Source organism: Suricata suricatta, chromosome 16 (assembly GCF_006229205.1).
Source record: "Suricata suricatta isolate VVHF042 chromosome 16, meerkat_22Aug2017_6uvM2_HiC, whole genome shotgun sequence".
NCBI lineage: Eukaryota > Metazoa > Chordata > Mammalia > Carnivora > Herpestidae > Suricata > Suricata suricatta.
The window spans coordinates 26,019,774-26,033,307 of NC_043715.1; the positions used below are offsets into that span (position 1 = coordinate 26,019,774).

At 59.4% G+C, this 13,534-nt stretch overlaps 2 protein-coding genes across 8 annotated transcripts in view; one reads left to right on the forward strand and one right to left on the reverse strand.

Moving 5' to 3' along the window:
• Positions 1-12,518, forward strand: part of DOK4 (docking protein 4) — a 22,967-nt gene extending 10,449 nt beyond the window's left edge. Inside the window, exons 1-9 of one of the 7 annotated variants that reach the window (XM_029925031.1) lie at positions 10-78; positions 1,303-1,434; positions 5,280-5,519; positions 8,896-9,003; positions 9,154-9,268; positions 9,565-9,684; positions 9,775-9,964; positions 10,661-10,799; positions 10,932-12,518. In XM_029925031.1, the coding sequence (XP_029780891.1) occupies positions 5,454-5,519; positions 8,896-9,003; positions 9,154-9,268; positions 9,565-9,684; positions 9,775-9,964; positions 10,661-10,799; positions 10,932-11,291 (1,098 nt within the window). In that variant the 5' untranslated portion in view covers positions 10-78; positions 1,303-1,434; positions 5,280-5,453 and the 3' untranslated portion in view covers positions 11,292-12,518. Of the gene's footprint in view, positions 79-277; positions 294-1,302; positions 1,435-5,208; positions 5,520-8,895; positions 9,004-9,153; positions 9,269-9,564; positions 9,685-9,774; positions 9,965-10,660; positions 10,800-10,931 lie in introns of those variants that run through there. The other 6 variants (XM_029925032.1, XM_029925030.1, XM_029925034.1 and 3 more) reach the window with 6 other exon arrangements.
• POLR2C (RNA polymerase II subunit C) overlaps positions 12,235-13,534 on the reverse strand; it is a 15,954-nt gene continuing 14,654 nt past the window's right edge. The window contains exon 9 of the mRNA XM_029925037.1: positions 12,235-13,507. Within this exon, the coding sequence (XP_029780897.1) occupies positions 13,363-13,507 (145 nt within the window). The 3' untranslated portion in view covers positions 12,235-13,362. The remainder of the gene's footprint in view (positions 13,508-13,534) is intronic.

Consider the following 13,534-nt stretch of genomic DNA (forward strand, 5'->3'; position numbering starts at 1 on the left):
GGCCGCGCAGTGACGCGGGTATGAGCCTGGCCCGCCGCCCGCCGAGCAAGCGCCCCGGGCCCGGGCCTTGGCGCCCAGGTAACTTGGGCGGCGCGAGGCGGGGAGGGGGCCCCCTAGGCCACGCTCAAGCCCGCGAGACCCTCGGCGACTCCTGCCTGAGAACTCTCCCGGCCCTTGAGACCTACCTACCCTATCGGGGGAGGGGGCCTCGAAGACCCTCCCACAAATCCCCCAGGCCCTTGAAACCACCCCCGAGCTCCACCTCCACCAGCTCTTCTCTACAGGGAGCCCAGGTAGGGGCCCTGACCTCACCTCTGCTCCATACCAACCGTCGGAGAAGCCCAGGGCCCTGTAGTCCCCGCTGTGGGCCTGCCTCCCCACCGGGCATATCGCAGCCCCCATCCTCCTCCCCACTTTCCTGCTCTCCGTGGCCTGCCCTCTCTCCGCTCCCCCAAATTCCAAGACTTTACCCCAGCTGCCCACCCGCACCGGCAAATGGTTCGTGTCCTACAACTTAAACTTATGATCAGTTCCCCTCCTTTCTTTGAACCTTCCTCCCCGACCATGGGAAGCTGCCCACCTTCCCCCCTGCCAGAGCCCCCGAGGCCCAGCTTCCAGTTAAATGCTTTCAGTCACTGCGAAGAAGCTTGAGCAGAGGCTGAGCACCTGGGTGGTGTGGGCAGAGCAGGGCCTCTGTGCAGCCTGCCAGCCCCAAGCTGTGGGTGCATGGCCGTTGCCAGGATACTTGGGGTGAAGGGTCTGCAAGTCAAGGGCAGTGAGGGGCCTAGCAGGGTTCCGGCCCCGTTGCCAGCCTGGTGATGTTTAGTGCAGATTCTTAACTTGCCCCGCTTCAGAGAGATATGGCTGGAGTATAGGCCATTCCCACCCCCCTTGCAGGATGGTGTTCAGGAGCTGTGCCCCCTCCCATCCAGCTGCTTGCCTCTCTATGCTTGGGTGCTGGCTACATTTAGCTCTTCCTTCCCAGGCAGGGCATGACCTCACCCTTCCACCCTGACCAAGATGGGGCAGCCTGGCCACCACGTCCTCTATGCTCTCTCCCCTGAGGCAGCTTTGAACCGAGCTGGGGCTGGGGCATCGCTGCTTGTCCAGAACACCAGTTTGCTGTCCATGGCAGTCGGCCCTGGGGAGGTGGGAGCCCGTCGCTACTTAACGTGCCTGTGGAGGTTGAACTGGGCCCTGCCAGGTGCCTATGGGGGGTGGTGGGAAGAAGGGTGAGGAGGACGAGTGCTGGAGAGAATTAGGCTTTTGGTCCCCAATTGCTGAGCACTTACTCTGCACTAGGTACCGGTCTATGCACTGGATGGAGCTATTAACTAGACAGACGAGGCACCGATGTTCTAGAGTGTTCTAGGAGACAAAGAGCGGCGAAGTACCAAATGGAGAGATGAAGGAACAAGACAGTCCAATGGTGAGGTGCGTGGTGAAGACCATGAAGGTGGATAGAGGCTGACTGACAGGGCTTTTCTGGCTCTGGTAGTCTGGAAAGGCCTTTATGAGGAGGTGACCTTTGAGCTGAGACCTGAATGAGGCGTCGAATGAACTTTGGGACCATTCGAGGGAACAGTGTTTGTTGTAGGTGTGGAACAGCAAGTGCAGTGGTCCTGCGTGGGAAGGATTTAGGCATGTTGAGGAACAGATAGGAGGTCATGCAGGCTGAGCTAGGGCGGGCAGGGGGGTCGGTTGGAAGGAGATGAGGCCAGAGGGCTGGTGAGGGGCTGGGGGAGATCAGAGTGGCAGCACCATTTTCCTGACTTAAGGGCCCAGGAGACCGTGGCTGTTCAGATGTTCCCACATCCCACTGCCCCTGTCTGCCCAGTTGGGTACTTGATCTGTCTTTGCTTGCCCCCCCCCCCCCCCCCCCCGCTCCGATGAGACCTGCAGTGTTTGAGGTGGTTGCTGCCGGGGGTGGAAGCAGAGGGTGGGACTGGGAGCCGCCCTCCTGGCCCCTGATACAATCACACTGGGGGAGAGAGGCCCCAGTGCGGGTGATGGGAAGTGTCCCTGGACTCTCTGGAGAGAGTCCTGCCGATAGGATCTTTGCCAGAGGCGAGCCAGGGAGATCACAGTGAGGCGTGTCCAGGGAGGGCTGTTCCTGAAGCCCTGACACGATCCTATCTGTCGGGGGGGGGGGGGGGGGGGGGGGGGGGGGGGGGGGGGGGGCGGGGAGGCCCGGGCGGGCAGGCAGCTGCTCACTCAGTCATTGGCTGCCAACAGCAGCAAGTAGTGTTTGTCCTGGAACCAAAGGCTCCAGGCAGAATCCAGGTGCAGGAAGGGAGTGCTCAGAGGGGCTGCCCTATGGGGCAGGTGGGCAGGGGGGGTTCTTCCCTGCCACGCTGCCGGGCATCAGGGAGTCTCACTGCGCATTCCAGGGAAAGGGCCCTTTGAGGCCAGCTCTGTCTGTACAGGAGCCCGTGGCGGCCTGGCTCAGGGTGGGTGCCATCTCTCTCAGCCATGTTGATGCCAGGCTGGGAGGAGGAATGGGGGGCCCCCTGCTCTCCCCCGCAGTACTGAGGGGGCTGCTGAGCTCTGGCCTTAGCTTCTCCGGGTGTTTAGAGCTGAGCTCACAGGCCTGAGACATGAGGCTGTGAATTAGTGGGGCATTCTTCGCAGCTGTGGGCCTGAGCGAGGCAGCACTGGGGGCGGCTCAAGAGTGGTGGGGACAGTGGCCTCCGGTGTGGCAGGGCGGGGGCTGCCTCAGCCCTGTGCCTGGCCTTTGGAGCTCCAGTGGGCCCTCACAGGCTCAGCCCAGGGCCACCTCTCCAGCCTAATACAGTCCCTCAGGGGGATGAGTTCATTCTGGGCACCCCCCACACCTGATCCCATTGCCTGTTGAATTTGGGGGTCCACCTATTGGCCTATCCTGCACCCTCCCCTATCCCCCTTTGCTGTACTATTTTGGGTCGCAGGCTGGGTCTTGCTCTTGCAGCCTTCAGCAGGGTCTGAGTGGCCAGGAATCCCTATGACTTAGGGCCAGAGAGTCTCCCAAGCCTTTTGCCACCCCGGCTTCCCGTGGAAGATTGCTTTTTTGCTGGTTTATTTCCGTGGGGCTGACTCTAGGGCTTAGGGTGTGGGCCTGTGGACAGACAGGGCAGCGGTGCTCCTGAGAGCTTGGCATCACGTGAGGTCACTTGGGAAGATGGCTGGTTGGCAGGGCCGTGACAAGAGGCCTGCACTGGGCAAGTGAAAGGCTTGTTGAGGGTAGGATCATAGCCTTTTTAGTAAAAGTAGCTTGTTTGGGCTGGGCGGGGGGGTCGGGAGCTCTGGGTCCATTGTGGGCAAACAGGTGCCTCATGGATTTATTTCCTCACTTAAAGTGGGATTTATTCTCTTTTTTTTCCTCATGGGGAAACTGAGGCACGGAGAAGTTAGCTGTGCCTATGGGTGGGCCGCTGGATTCACATTCCTGGCCGTGCCACGCCCCAGGCTCCCTTGAATGAACCCAGAAGCCAATGGCCAGTCTTGGAGGGGAATTTTACAGAGGTGGTCCTTGCTTGTGGGGGCAAGGCGCCCCATGGACAGGCAGTAGAGACAGCGCTGGGGAAATTTATCAGTCTCTGGCTGCCAGAGCTCAGGCATGGCTTGGCTGTTTGGGGTCAGTGTTGGGAAGGGTCCCTAGACCAGACTTTACAGCAGGAAAGCAAACCATGTGGATGTCCCATGTGGGAGGGTCCCAGACCCCAGGGGGCTGGGTCAGAGGGAGTGGATGGGCAGGGAGGCAGGTAAGGGGGTGTTGAAGAGGCTATCGGGTGCAGGTACGATAGGGAAGCATTACCCACTCTGTCCCGCCCCTTGCACGCGCCCACTGGGGGAGGCCCATCTGTTCCTTGTTAGGGACTCAACAGGCAGTCCTCCAGGAGAGTAATTAAGGCGAGTTGCTGGCGGATCCAGCAGCAAGCCTGCCCCAGGGCTTCATCCTGGCAGCACAGATGCCCAGCTGACCCCAGAAATGCTGCTCCATCCCACCTGGCGGGCCTGGAGGCACGGGGCCGTGTTGCCAGCAAAGCCCCTGCTTCTGAGCCTGAATGGTGGAGAGGGCTGGGGTGGGGTAGGCAGCCAGAGAGGGCCACAGCACATTCCACCTCCCCTCCCTGCCCTGGGCCTGCCTCTGGCAGCCACTCTGAAACTTCTCATTTATTGCTGGCTGTGTCCAGACCTCCTGTGTGAACTTAGCCATGTTGCTTATCCTCTCTGGGCAACTTTCTTTTCCCCATCTGTAGAATGGGTGTTGGACTGCGCCATTGCTGACCCTCCCACCCCTCAGTCTTAGTCTCAGCTGTTTTTCTGCCTGAATCAGAGCGGCCCCTGCTGGCATCCCCATTTCCTGCTCCCTATAGACTTCCCCTTGGTGCTCCTCACAGTTCTCTGGCTGTGTCCTCTAACCCAGGGCCGGGTGACTGCTGGTTCTGTCTGTAATTAACTCCTTCCTGTGCTCGGGACATGGGGCGCTGCATGGCCTGGCCCACACCAGCACCCCACAGACTGGTGGGTCTTCCTAGCGCCAGGGCCAGGTGACTGCTTCCGCAGTGGCCACCTCCAACCGGCCCGGCACATTCCTCAGGCTTATCTGGGGGCCCCGCCCCACTGGACTCTGCCCTCCCACCCAGGAAGCAGCACCCAGAGGAGCTGCTGCAGAGTTCCAGGGCCTGGGAGGAGGGCCTGAGTGGGCTTCTCAGCCTCCCTTCTGGGGCTGGAGAGAACCAGGTATGGAATGGCAGGGGGAGGGTGGGCAGAGGGATTTGGGGGGGGTCTGCTGAGACTGGCCAGGCACACTGTGCTGAACCTCGGGGAGCGTAGAGTTCACTCGGACACCAGCCTTCGTGCCATCTCCTGGACACCCCACCTCCCCTCTCTTGGAAGGCTCTCTGAGGAGGCTCCTGTGCATGGGAGGGGGCCTGGCTCTGGGAAGGTCACCCTAAGTCTGCTCCAGAGTTTTAACAGGAGACCGGATGGGACAACAGCTTCTCAGCCACCTCCCTGTGCTCCCACCTCCACAGTGGGAGCCAGCGCCAGTCCTTCCAGGAAGGGGTTAACCGCCAGCCCCAGCCGTGAGGGAGGGGACTGGGCTGGACCATTTTCCTAGCTGCTGCCTCCACCTCGGTTTTCCTGAATGGTTCTGTCGTCCCAGGGTGGGGAGGGAAGGGAAGGAAGAAGGGCGGGCAGAGGGAGGGAGGTGTGGGAAGAGGAAGGAAAAAAGAGCAAGACAGCCAGGGGAAGAGAAAGATGTCACTGTCTAATCTCCCTGTCATTTTTATTTCCAGCAGGCGCTGGGCAGAGGAGCTGCTAGAACAATGCTGAGGCGGGCGAGGTGAGGAGCGGCCCTCGCGGCCCCTGACGAGGAGTGTCTCGAACAGGTGATAGGAGGACCCGGAAACCGAGGCCACCTGGGCATCCCTCCCTGCCAGGCCCGGCACCCCAGAGACCGCGGGGAAACCATGGCGACCAATTTCAACGACATCGTCAAGCAAGGCTACGTGAAGATGAAGAGCAGGAAGCTCGGGGTGAGCCACCCTCCGAGGGGCCCTGCCGAGCGAGGGGCGGGCGTCCCAGGACCTGGTCTGGAGCCTGTGCGTCCTGTGCCCGCCTGGGGCGGCATCGCGCTGTTGTGGTCTCTGGTCTCGAGGCTTCTGGCCAGCGGGCTGCCCGGCATGTGCCTGCTGCGCCCCCCGCCCCCAGCAGGGCTGGCCGGCGTCCCAGCGGCTGGGGCAGCGGTGGCGGCCGACGACGGGCAGGCGGCTCCCCTGCCATTGTTGAAGTTGTGGCCAGGACAGCGGCTGGAGCGGCTGTGCCTGAGCCTCTCCCAGCCTCCCCCTTTCCCTTGCCTCTTCCTTGCCTCTCTGTTTCTCTCCTCCCCTCTCTTGGCCCCATTTCTTTTAAGTCCCTTGGTCTCCCCCAGCTTCCCTTGCTGTCTGTGTACGGGTCCTTATGTATTTATTTTGGCCAGTGCTTTTACTGTTAAAGGAGTGTGTGAGGAGGAGCAGGGCAGTGGTGTGAGGGTGCAGAGGCTGCTATTTATGTGGTTTAGGAATGAGCACTCAGGGCAGGATGGCCCGTGGTGCTGGGACAGGCTGCTTTCCTCCTCCAAGTTGTTGGAGGTGGCTCCTTGCGCACCGGGTGCCTGGCCCAGAGCTGGGGGCTCGGAGGGTCTGTGGGGAGGAGGCCTCAGACACACCTCGGTGGGCACTGCCCCCTCACCCCCCCCCAGTAAATACAGCCTCCCCTCCACCCCCAGAGGGCATGAGCAGGGGCTCCAGGGACCCACCTAATGATCTTGGTGAGGTTGTCCAAGAGCTGCCTCTGATTCCCTGCTGACCTCCCCTGGTGAGGGGCCTTGGCAGCTACCCCTTCCCCAGTAGGAGGGTATCCTCGGTGACTGAGGTGGCCCAAGTCTTGTGTTTTCACGGGGTCTCTCTTCCTCCCCTCCCCCATTGCCCTGATGGGGGTGGGGTGCCATCAGACTACTCAAGGCTTCCTGGCTCAGCCCAAGTGAGGTGGGGGAGGAACAGGGCTCTGATCTCTGATAGGGCTTCCCTGCCTCCCCACCTGGATACCAGACCCAGCAGGGCTGGCCTTGGAGAAGGGTGGTTCCTACCCCTCCCCTGCTGTGGTCCCTTGTGGGGGTGTGTTCTGCCCAGAGTGCAGCAGCTGAGCCACAGGCAAGTCTAGAGTGTTCACTAGATCTGAATTTGTATCCCAACCTGGGTTCCAGTCCAGGAGACCTGCCCCGGTGGGCAGCCACCTTGCTCATGACCTGAGAGAGGGATGGGGCCCACGTGAAGCACAGAACTAGAGAAACTGAAATGAGGTGGGGAGGCCAAGGGCGTAGGGGCCTACCTTCTAGTATGGTTCCTCACTCCTTTGGGCCTGGGTCTCACAGCCCCGGGGCCACCTGAGCCAAGGTCCTGCCCAAGGCAGAGCTTGCAGAAAAGGCAAGCCCTCTCGAGGCGGCCACTTGCACTCAGTATCAGACCTATTCTACGAGGAGACCGGGAACCAAGTGGCCTACAGGTGGACACAGCCAGGGGGAGGGGTCAGGAGCTGGGGTGTGGCCAGACCCAGTTTGGGGTTCCCCCTACCTAGGGCATTGAGCTTCTCCCTGCAGGTCTGATGTGAGGGGCTTAGTCACCCAGCCATTATTGTCTGAGCTCACAAAGGTGAGCCGGGAGGGGCTGAAGGTGCGGGCGAGCAGACCCTCCTCCCCACCAGGGCCTTCCTCTGGCAGAGCTGTGGCAGTGTTTCTGAAGTGCTGATCAAAGGCTATGCGAAGTGGAGAAGGAGGGCTCTTGAGCACAGTGGCTCCCTGGGGCTGTGTGTGCATGTGTGTGTGTGTGTGTGTGTGTGCGCGCGCGCGTATCTGTAACCAGGCAACCAAGGTGCTCGGGCCCCTGGGCCTTCTGCCCCTGCACTGCAAGCTGCATGGGGCCCAAGCTGGCAGAGCATATCTGGGTCGACAGCCTTCATTCATTCATTCATTCACGGTCTCTTCATATGGTCATTCACTTGTTCAGCAGAGCTTTGTTAACAGGGTTACCAGAATGTGAGTGAAGATCCTGAGAATGAAATACAGTCTCTGTCCTAAAGGGGCTCTCCAGCTAAGAGCTGAGGCCCGCTGGGGTTTAGGTGGATAGGGCAGGGGTGGACCAGGGCCATGGGTACTGGGGCAGAGATGCCTCCTAGAGTCCCAGGTAGTCCCAGGAACGGCCCGGTTCTGAGTGGCTTCTTGGCACAGGGCTCTCCCTACCTGGGACCTGGGACCCGAGTGGCAGAGCAGGGTGGAACAGAGCTGCAGTTATGGGGCTATGGCCCTCTTGCTTGCTCTGCTCTGGCCACCCCCTCAGTCATCCTGCTGTTTGCCAGTGAGAGGAGGCACCAGAGATTGCCTGGAATCTACTCATTGACAGAGTAGGCTGGGAGAGAGCCTGGGCTGGAAGAGGGGGCCAGCCTGAGTCTGCAGCCTGGGCGGGTGGCTAGGCCACCACTGGAGGGGTCGACAAGCCTGTTCGCCCTGAAGTATGGTTGGCTCCCTGCACCCTGGCTCCTTGCTGGTCAGGACAAGTCTATGAAGCTCCAGAGAATTAAGGCAGTTTTAGACACAGGGTCATTAGCAGTAGCTGGACGGGGGGAGCCTTGCCTGGTAAGGCACTGTGCTTTGGGGGTAACCCCAGGGTCTTAGCTCTGCCCCTCTATCTCTGAGAGCCTCTGGTTTCCCAACTGGAAAGGGAACGAATCCTGGCCCCCTATATTCCAGAATGTCAGAGAATGACAAAGAGTGGCCAGAGAAGAGAAGGGGTATTGCCCACATCAAGAACCCTCACCCCGACTCTAAGACCAAGGGCTGTGGGGATGTGCAGGCTCAGAATGGTCAAGGGTCTAAGCCCTGTCCCTAGGACACTCCCTCTGCTGTGGCTGGCACTGCCGGAGCCCTGGGCAGAATATTATGCAATGGGCTTCAAGTATCCGTTCTGGATCTAGCCAGCCCTTTTAAAACAGCCCCGCCCTTTATCAGCTGTTACTTAACTTACTGGTGCCTCAGTTTCCCTAGCTGTAAAGTGGAAATGATAATCAAACCGACCTCAAGAGTGACCCTGAGATTGACTGTGAAGAGGCCTAGGAAGTACAGAAGGGAAACAATAAGTGTGGGCTATTTCTAGTAAGCTGAGAGCTGAGTGCACAGTAAAGTGACTCAGAGCATGCTTTGTGCAACAGTCTCTCGGAGTCAGGGAAGAAAAGCCTGCTTTCTCAATTCGGGGAGGGGCGCCACTGCTGGTCCTAGGTTTTCTCCTGTGCTGGGTCTCCAGGGAAGGCTGCGGAGCACTGCCCCCTGCGACAGGCAGGGGTAAGTGCAGGGCCTGATCCCACTGCCCTCTCGCTCCACAGATCTACCGGAGGTGCTGGCTGGTGTTCCGGAAATCATCCAGCAAAGGGCCCCAGCGGCTGGAGAAGTACCCAGATGAGAAGTCAGTGTGCCTCCGAGGCTGCCCCAAGGTTAGGGGGCCTGGGCCCTAGCTACCCCCATCTGTAAGCAGTGATGACAGTCCTGAGGCCCACGTGCACCCTCCTTGGGGTAGCCCCATGGTGGGGGATGCGGAGGGAGGTGTTACAGTCTGGCTCAGTCCCTTGTGGATGCTGTCCCAGGTAACGGAGATCAGCAACGTCAAGTGTGTCACACGGCTCCCCAAGGAGACCAAGAGGCAGGCGGTGGCCATCATATTCACCGATGACTCCGCACGCACCTTCACCTGTGACTCTGGTGAGGAGCTGGGGCTGCAGGCTTCCATCCAGACTCCCCTGGGCCAGTTGTGGTCCAGTGGTCCAGGCGGGAGGAGGCAGAGCAGGACTGGCCCTGGCTGGGTGTGATGTGGGGATAAAAGTCGGGGAGTAGGGGTCGGGGGAGCCTGGGAAGGAGCAGGCCCCCAGCACAAGGTGGGACGGCAGGCAGAATCCACTGGCCTTACCCCTGCCTCACATGCTGGGATACTTTGGGCTGAGGGCAGAGGGGGTGGGCTGCTGGGGCCCCCTCGGCTGCATGCGTCCCATTCTCTCTAGAGCTGGAGGCGGAGGAATGGTACAAGACCCTGTCTGTGGAGTGTCTGGGGTCCCGACTCAACGACATCAGCCTGGGAGAGCCAGACCTCCTGGCCCCAGGAGTGCAGTGTGAGCAGACAGGTGAGACCCTGCACCGCCGGAGGGGCGGGAGGAGGGAAGAGAGTCATCCCCAGGGGAGGCCCCAGCCCCACTCCTCCCCTCCCGCTGCAGACCGCTTCAACGTCTTCCTGTTGCCCTGCCCCAACCTGGACGTGTACGGCGAGTGCAAGCTGCAGATCACCCACGAGAACATCTACCTCTGGGACATACACAACCCCCGCGCGAAGCTCGTCTCGTGGCCCCTCTGCTCATTACGTCGCTATGGCCGGGACGCCACACGCTTCACCTTTGAGGCTGGCCGGTAGGACCCTCCTGCCCCTGTCCCACCGTGGCCACAGTGTTGGCTGCCGTTGACGCTATCAGGCACTGTGCTCAGAGCTCATTTATCAGCATGGAAAACCAAAAGGGAATGTAAGATTCCCATTTTATAGATGAAGAAGTGGAGGCTCACACCAGGAAGGCCAAGCGCGGCTGTTTCAAACCACTGGAGCATGAATCAAATGCTGGCGCTGGCAGTTACAGCTCTGCGGCTGGGGGCAGAGTCTGCTTTCTTCATCTGTCAAATAGGGGATAAAGAAAGTACCCAAGCTCCTAGATCGAGTACCGGTAGCCTGAATGCTGGAGCCAGTCTGCCTAGACGTAAATTCTGTGTAATCCCGGCTCTAATCCTGGCTAAGCTGCTTACCATCAGATGCCTCAGCTTCCTCATCTGTAAAATGGTTTGAGAAAATTCGTAACAGGAAAGTGAAAGGGCATAGACCAAAGGGACGGGAGAGAAACCGGAATGGGTTTATTCTCAAAGCCTTTAGATCATTGGTACACGGAAAGTGCCCAGCATGTCTGGGCTGTGTAGACAGCACCCCCTAGACGACAGCCCTACTTGCTCCCTGGAGGGCCTGGGGTGCAGCCAGTTTGCGGTGCCGGAGAGCCAGACCAAACATGTGCGCGTGTGCGACAGTCCCCACCACCTTGCCCTCGGTGCCTCTTTTGTCCCTAGGATGTGTGATGCCGGGGAAGGGCTCTACACCTTCCAGACACAGGAAGGGGAACAGATCTACCAGCGGGTCCACAGCGCCACCTTGGCCATTGCTGAGCAACACAAGCGTGTCCTGCTGGAGATGGAGAAGAACGTGAGGGTGAGGCCGTGCGCTAAGAGTGTCTCCAGGTGGCATGTACACCGGAGGCCAGCAGGGTGCTGGGCTGGAGGCTGGGGGTAAGCCACTGCCCCCAGAGCTAATGGGAGGGACCCCCCGTTCTCTGCCCCGCAGCTGCTGAACAAGGGCACGGAACATTACTCCTACCCCTGCACGCCCACGACCATGCTGCCCCGCAGTGCCTACTGGCACCACATCACGGGTTCCCAGAACATCGCCGAGGCGTCCAGCTACACCGGTGAGTCCCAGCAGCGCCCCATACTCACCTGCCACGTGGTTCGATGGCAGACAAGGCCTTCTGGGCAGGGGTCCTTGGACCTGCATCTGAGGCCTGAGCCCACCTCTGTGTCCACAGGTGAGGGCTACGAGGCAGCCCAGGCCAGCTCAGAAACAGACCTCCTCAACCACTTCATCCTGCTCAAGCCAAAGCCCAGCCAGGGGGACAGCAGCGAGGCCAAGACCCCAGCCCAGTGACCGCAGGGCGGGCGCACACCGACGACTGCCGGGGCGGCTGCAGACGGCCTCGAGGGGCTGTGGCCGAGAGCCTGGAGCAACAGGGCAAGTGATCCCTTCCTTGCCCCCGAGGGTGAGGCTGGACCACGGCCCAGGGCTGGCCACTCCACCGAGCATGTGTGAGGGGCTGGAGCTACTGTGGGACTATATACTGTTAATGATTTTAATATATATGGCTTATGACATATTCTATATTAATGAGATTTCCCCCATCCCTCCCAGTACCACATACACATTTTTGAATCCCAGGACCGGGTCACAGAGCTGCTTCTGAATGTGAGGGCAGCCGTTCCCTGTCCTCCAGGGCACAGCCCTCCCGCTACCAGGACTTGCTTGAGTGGCCATGGCCAGAGGAAGGAGACTGAGCTCCAGGCTGGCGCTGTGACCGCTGGCTTTCCCCAGGCAGCCTAGGGGCTGCAACAGCAGGTGGCACAGGAAGGATCGGAGCTTCCACTGTGCCACTTGGCAGCCTTGCACTTGGGAGTTTTAAGCAGAGGTGACATCTGGTTGACACCTCAGTGAAAATTTGGTTCTAAAATGTAATTACTGCCCAGGCTCCTTCCTGCTTAGTAGGCTGAGAAGACAGCCCCGGAGTGGGGGTGCTGGTTACCTCCACCAGGAGGGCCCGTCCGAGCTCTTCCCTGCCCCAGGGCCAGGCTGTGGGGAGCACCCCTCCTGCACCCTCACTGGGGGTAGGCGACGTCCCAGCAGAGGGAGCCCCTCTGCCCTGTGCGGCCACCCTGTGGCCAGCCAAAAGCACTCAGAAACCAAGCCCTTCCCATTTCCTCGTCCCCACATGGTGCTGAGGCTCCCTGCTGAAATGCAATTAAAGCAATTGATTTTCTAGTGCTGGTATTTATTGACTACCTTGCAGAAGGGCTATCTTTCTAATTCCCATCAAAACCTTGGTTGCGTGTGTTTTTTTTTTTCCTTTTTAATACTTTCGGGTTCTGATGTGTGGGAACAAACCCCGTTGTAAATAACCACTATTCACGCTGTGGCAGAATGATCCAGCAAGAGGCCCCTCCAGGAGAGCCCTGGAGCCAGAGAAGGGCCACGGCCAGCTCAGCGCCCAAGGCCTGGGAGAGGGAGGCAGGGCTGGCTGGCTTCAGTTAGTGGCACGATGACGCATGAAGGAGTTTATGTTGTGCTCTTTATTGCCAAAAATAAAAACTTTTAAAAAGACAACTACTGAATCAATAAATATCCCTTCCTTTCTGTACTGATCTCTGGTTTTCTCCAGGCTTCTCCTGCCAGGCTGCCTCATTAACGACTCTGGGCATGATTCCACCTAAAGGGGTAAGGGGTCAAGACCAAACCTTCCCTTCACTAAGGCCCTTGCCCCCCAGCACCCAAACTTAAAGAATCAGGCCACTAGCAGTGAGGCTCATAACTAGCGGGTAGAGAATGAAATGCAGGGCTTACCTGGGGCGGGGGGGGGGGGCAGCCAGGCTCTACCACTGTTCTCTAGGGTTCTCCAGTTAGGGGCACCGGGAGACATGAGCAAAGTGCCAGTAGACAGGCCACGAGCAGGGACCAGACGGGAGAGTAGGCAATGTGAAGGAGGGTTCCGGCACTCAATGCTAACACCAAAAGTCCCAAGGTACAGCCGTGAAACCTCCAACTTCTGGACAGAAAGGGTTTGAGGACCTGAACTGACCAGAAGAGAAGCCAGCTCAGCAGTTCTCAGCAGAAAACTCCCCGAAAGGCACATAAGCAAACGGGATGGAAGGGATGCTCTGGGGAGTGTTCCTGGCAATTAGTGGGCAGAGCCAGGGATGTGAGATCTAGTAAAAAAAAAAAAAAAAGTGTCCTGCCTCAACTGCCAGGGGCACGCCTGGCAATCTAACGGAGCACGGCTGGGAAAGGCCTGGTCTTCCACAGGCTCCCTTCGAGTGGGTACTGATGGTTTGCCAAGAAGCCTGAGCAACAGCTGTCCACACCCCAGAAGCTAGAAGAGGCTCTGCAAGAGACCTGGAATCCAGCTGCTGGCCTACATGCCCCTCTTTTTTGTTCGAACAGGTGAGCTGTGCTAGTTTATGGTCAGGACATCACTCTGGATCTCGTGGCTTAACTGGGTCTGTAAATCACTCAGCTTCTTCTTCAATCCAGAGAGGGCCGACAGGACAATGGTCTCAGGGCGCAGAGAGCCACAGGACTCGACGTTGTAGTAAAACCTAAGAGCAAGAGTGTGGTGAAAGCCC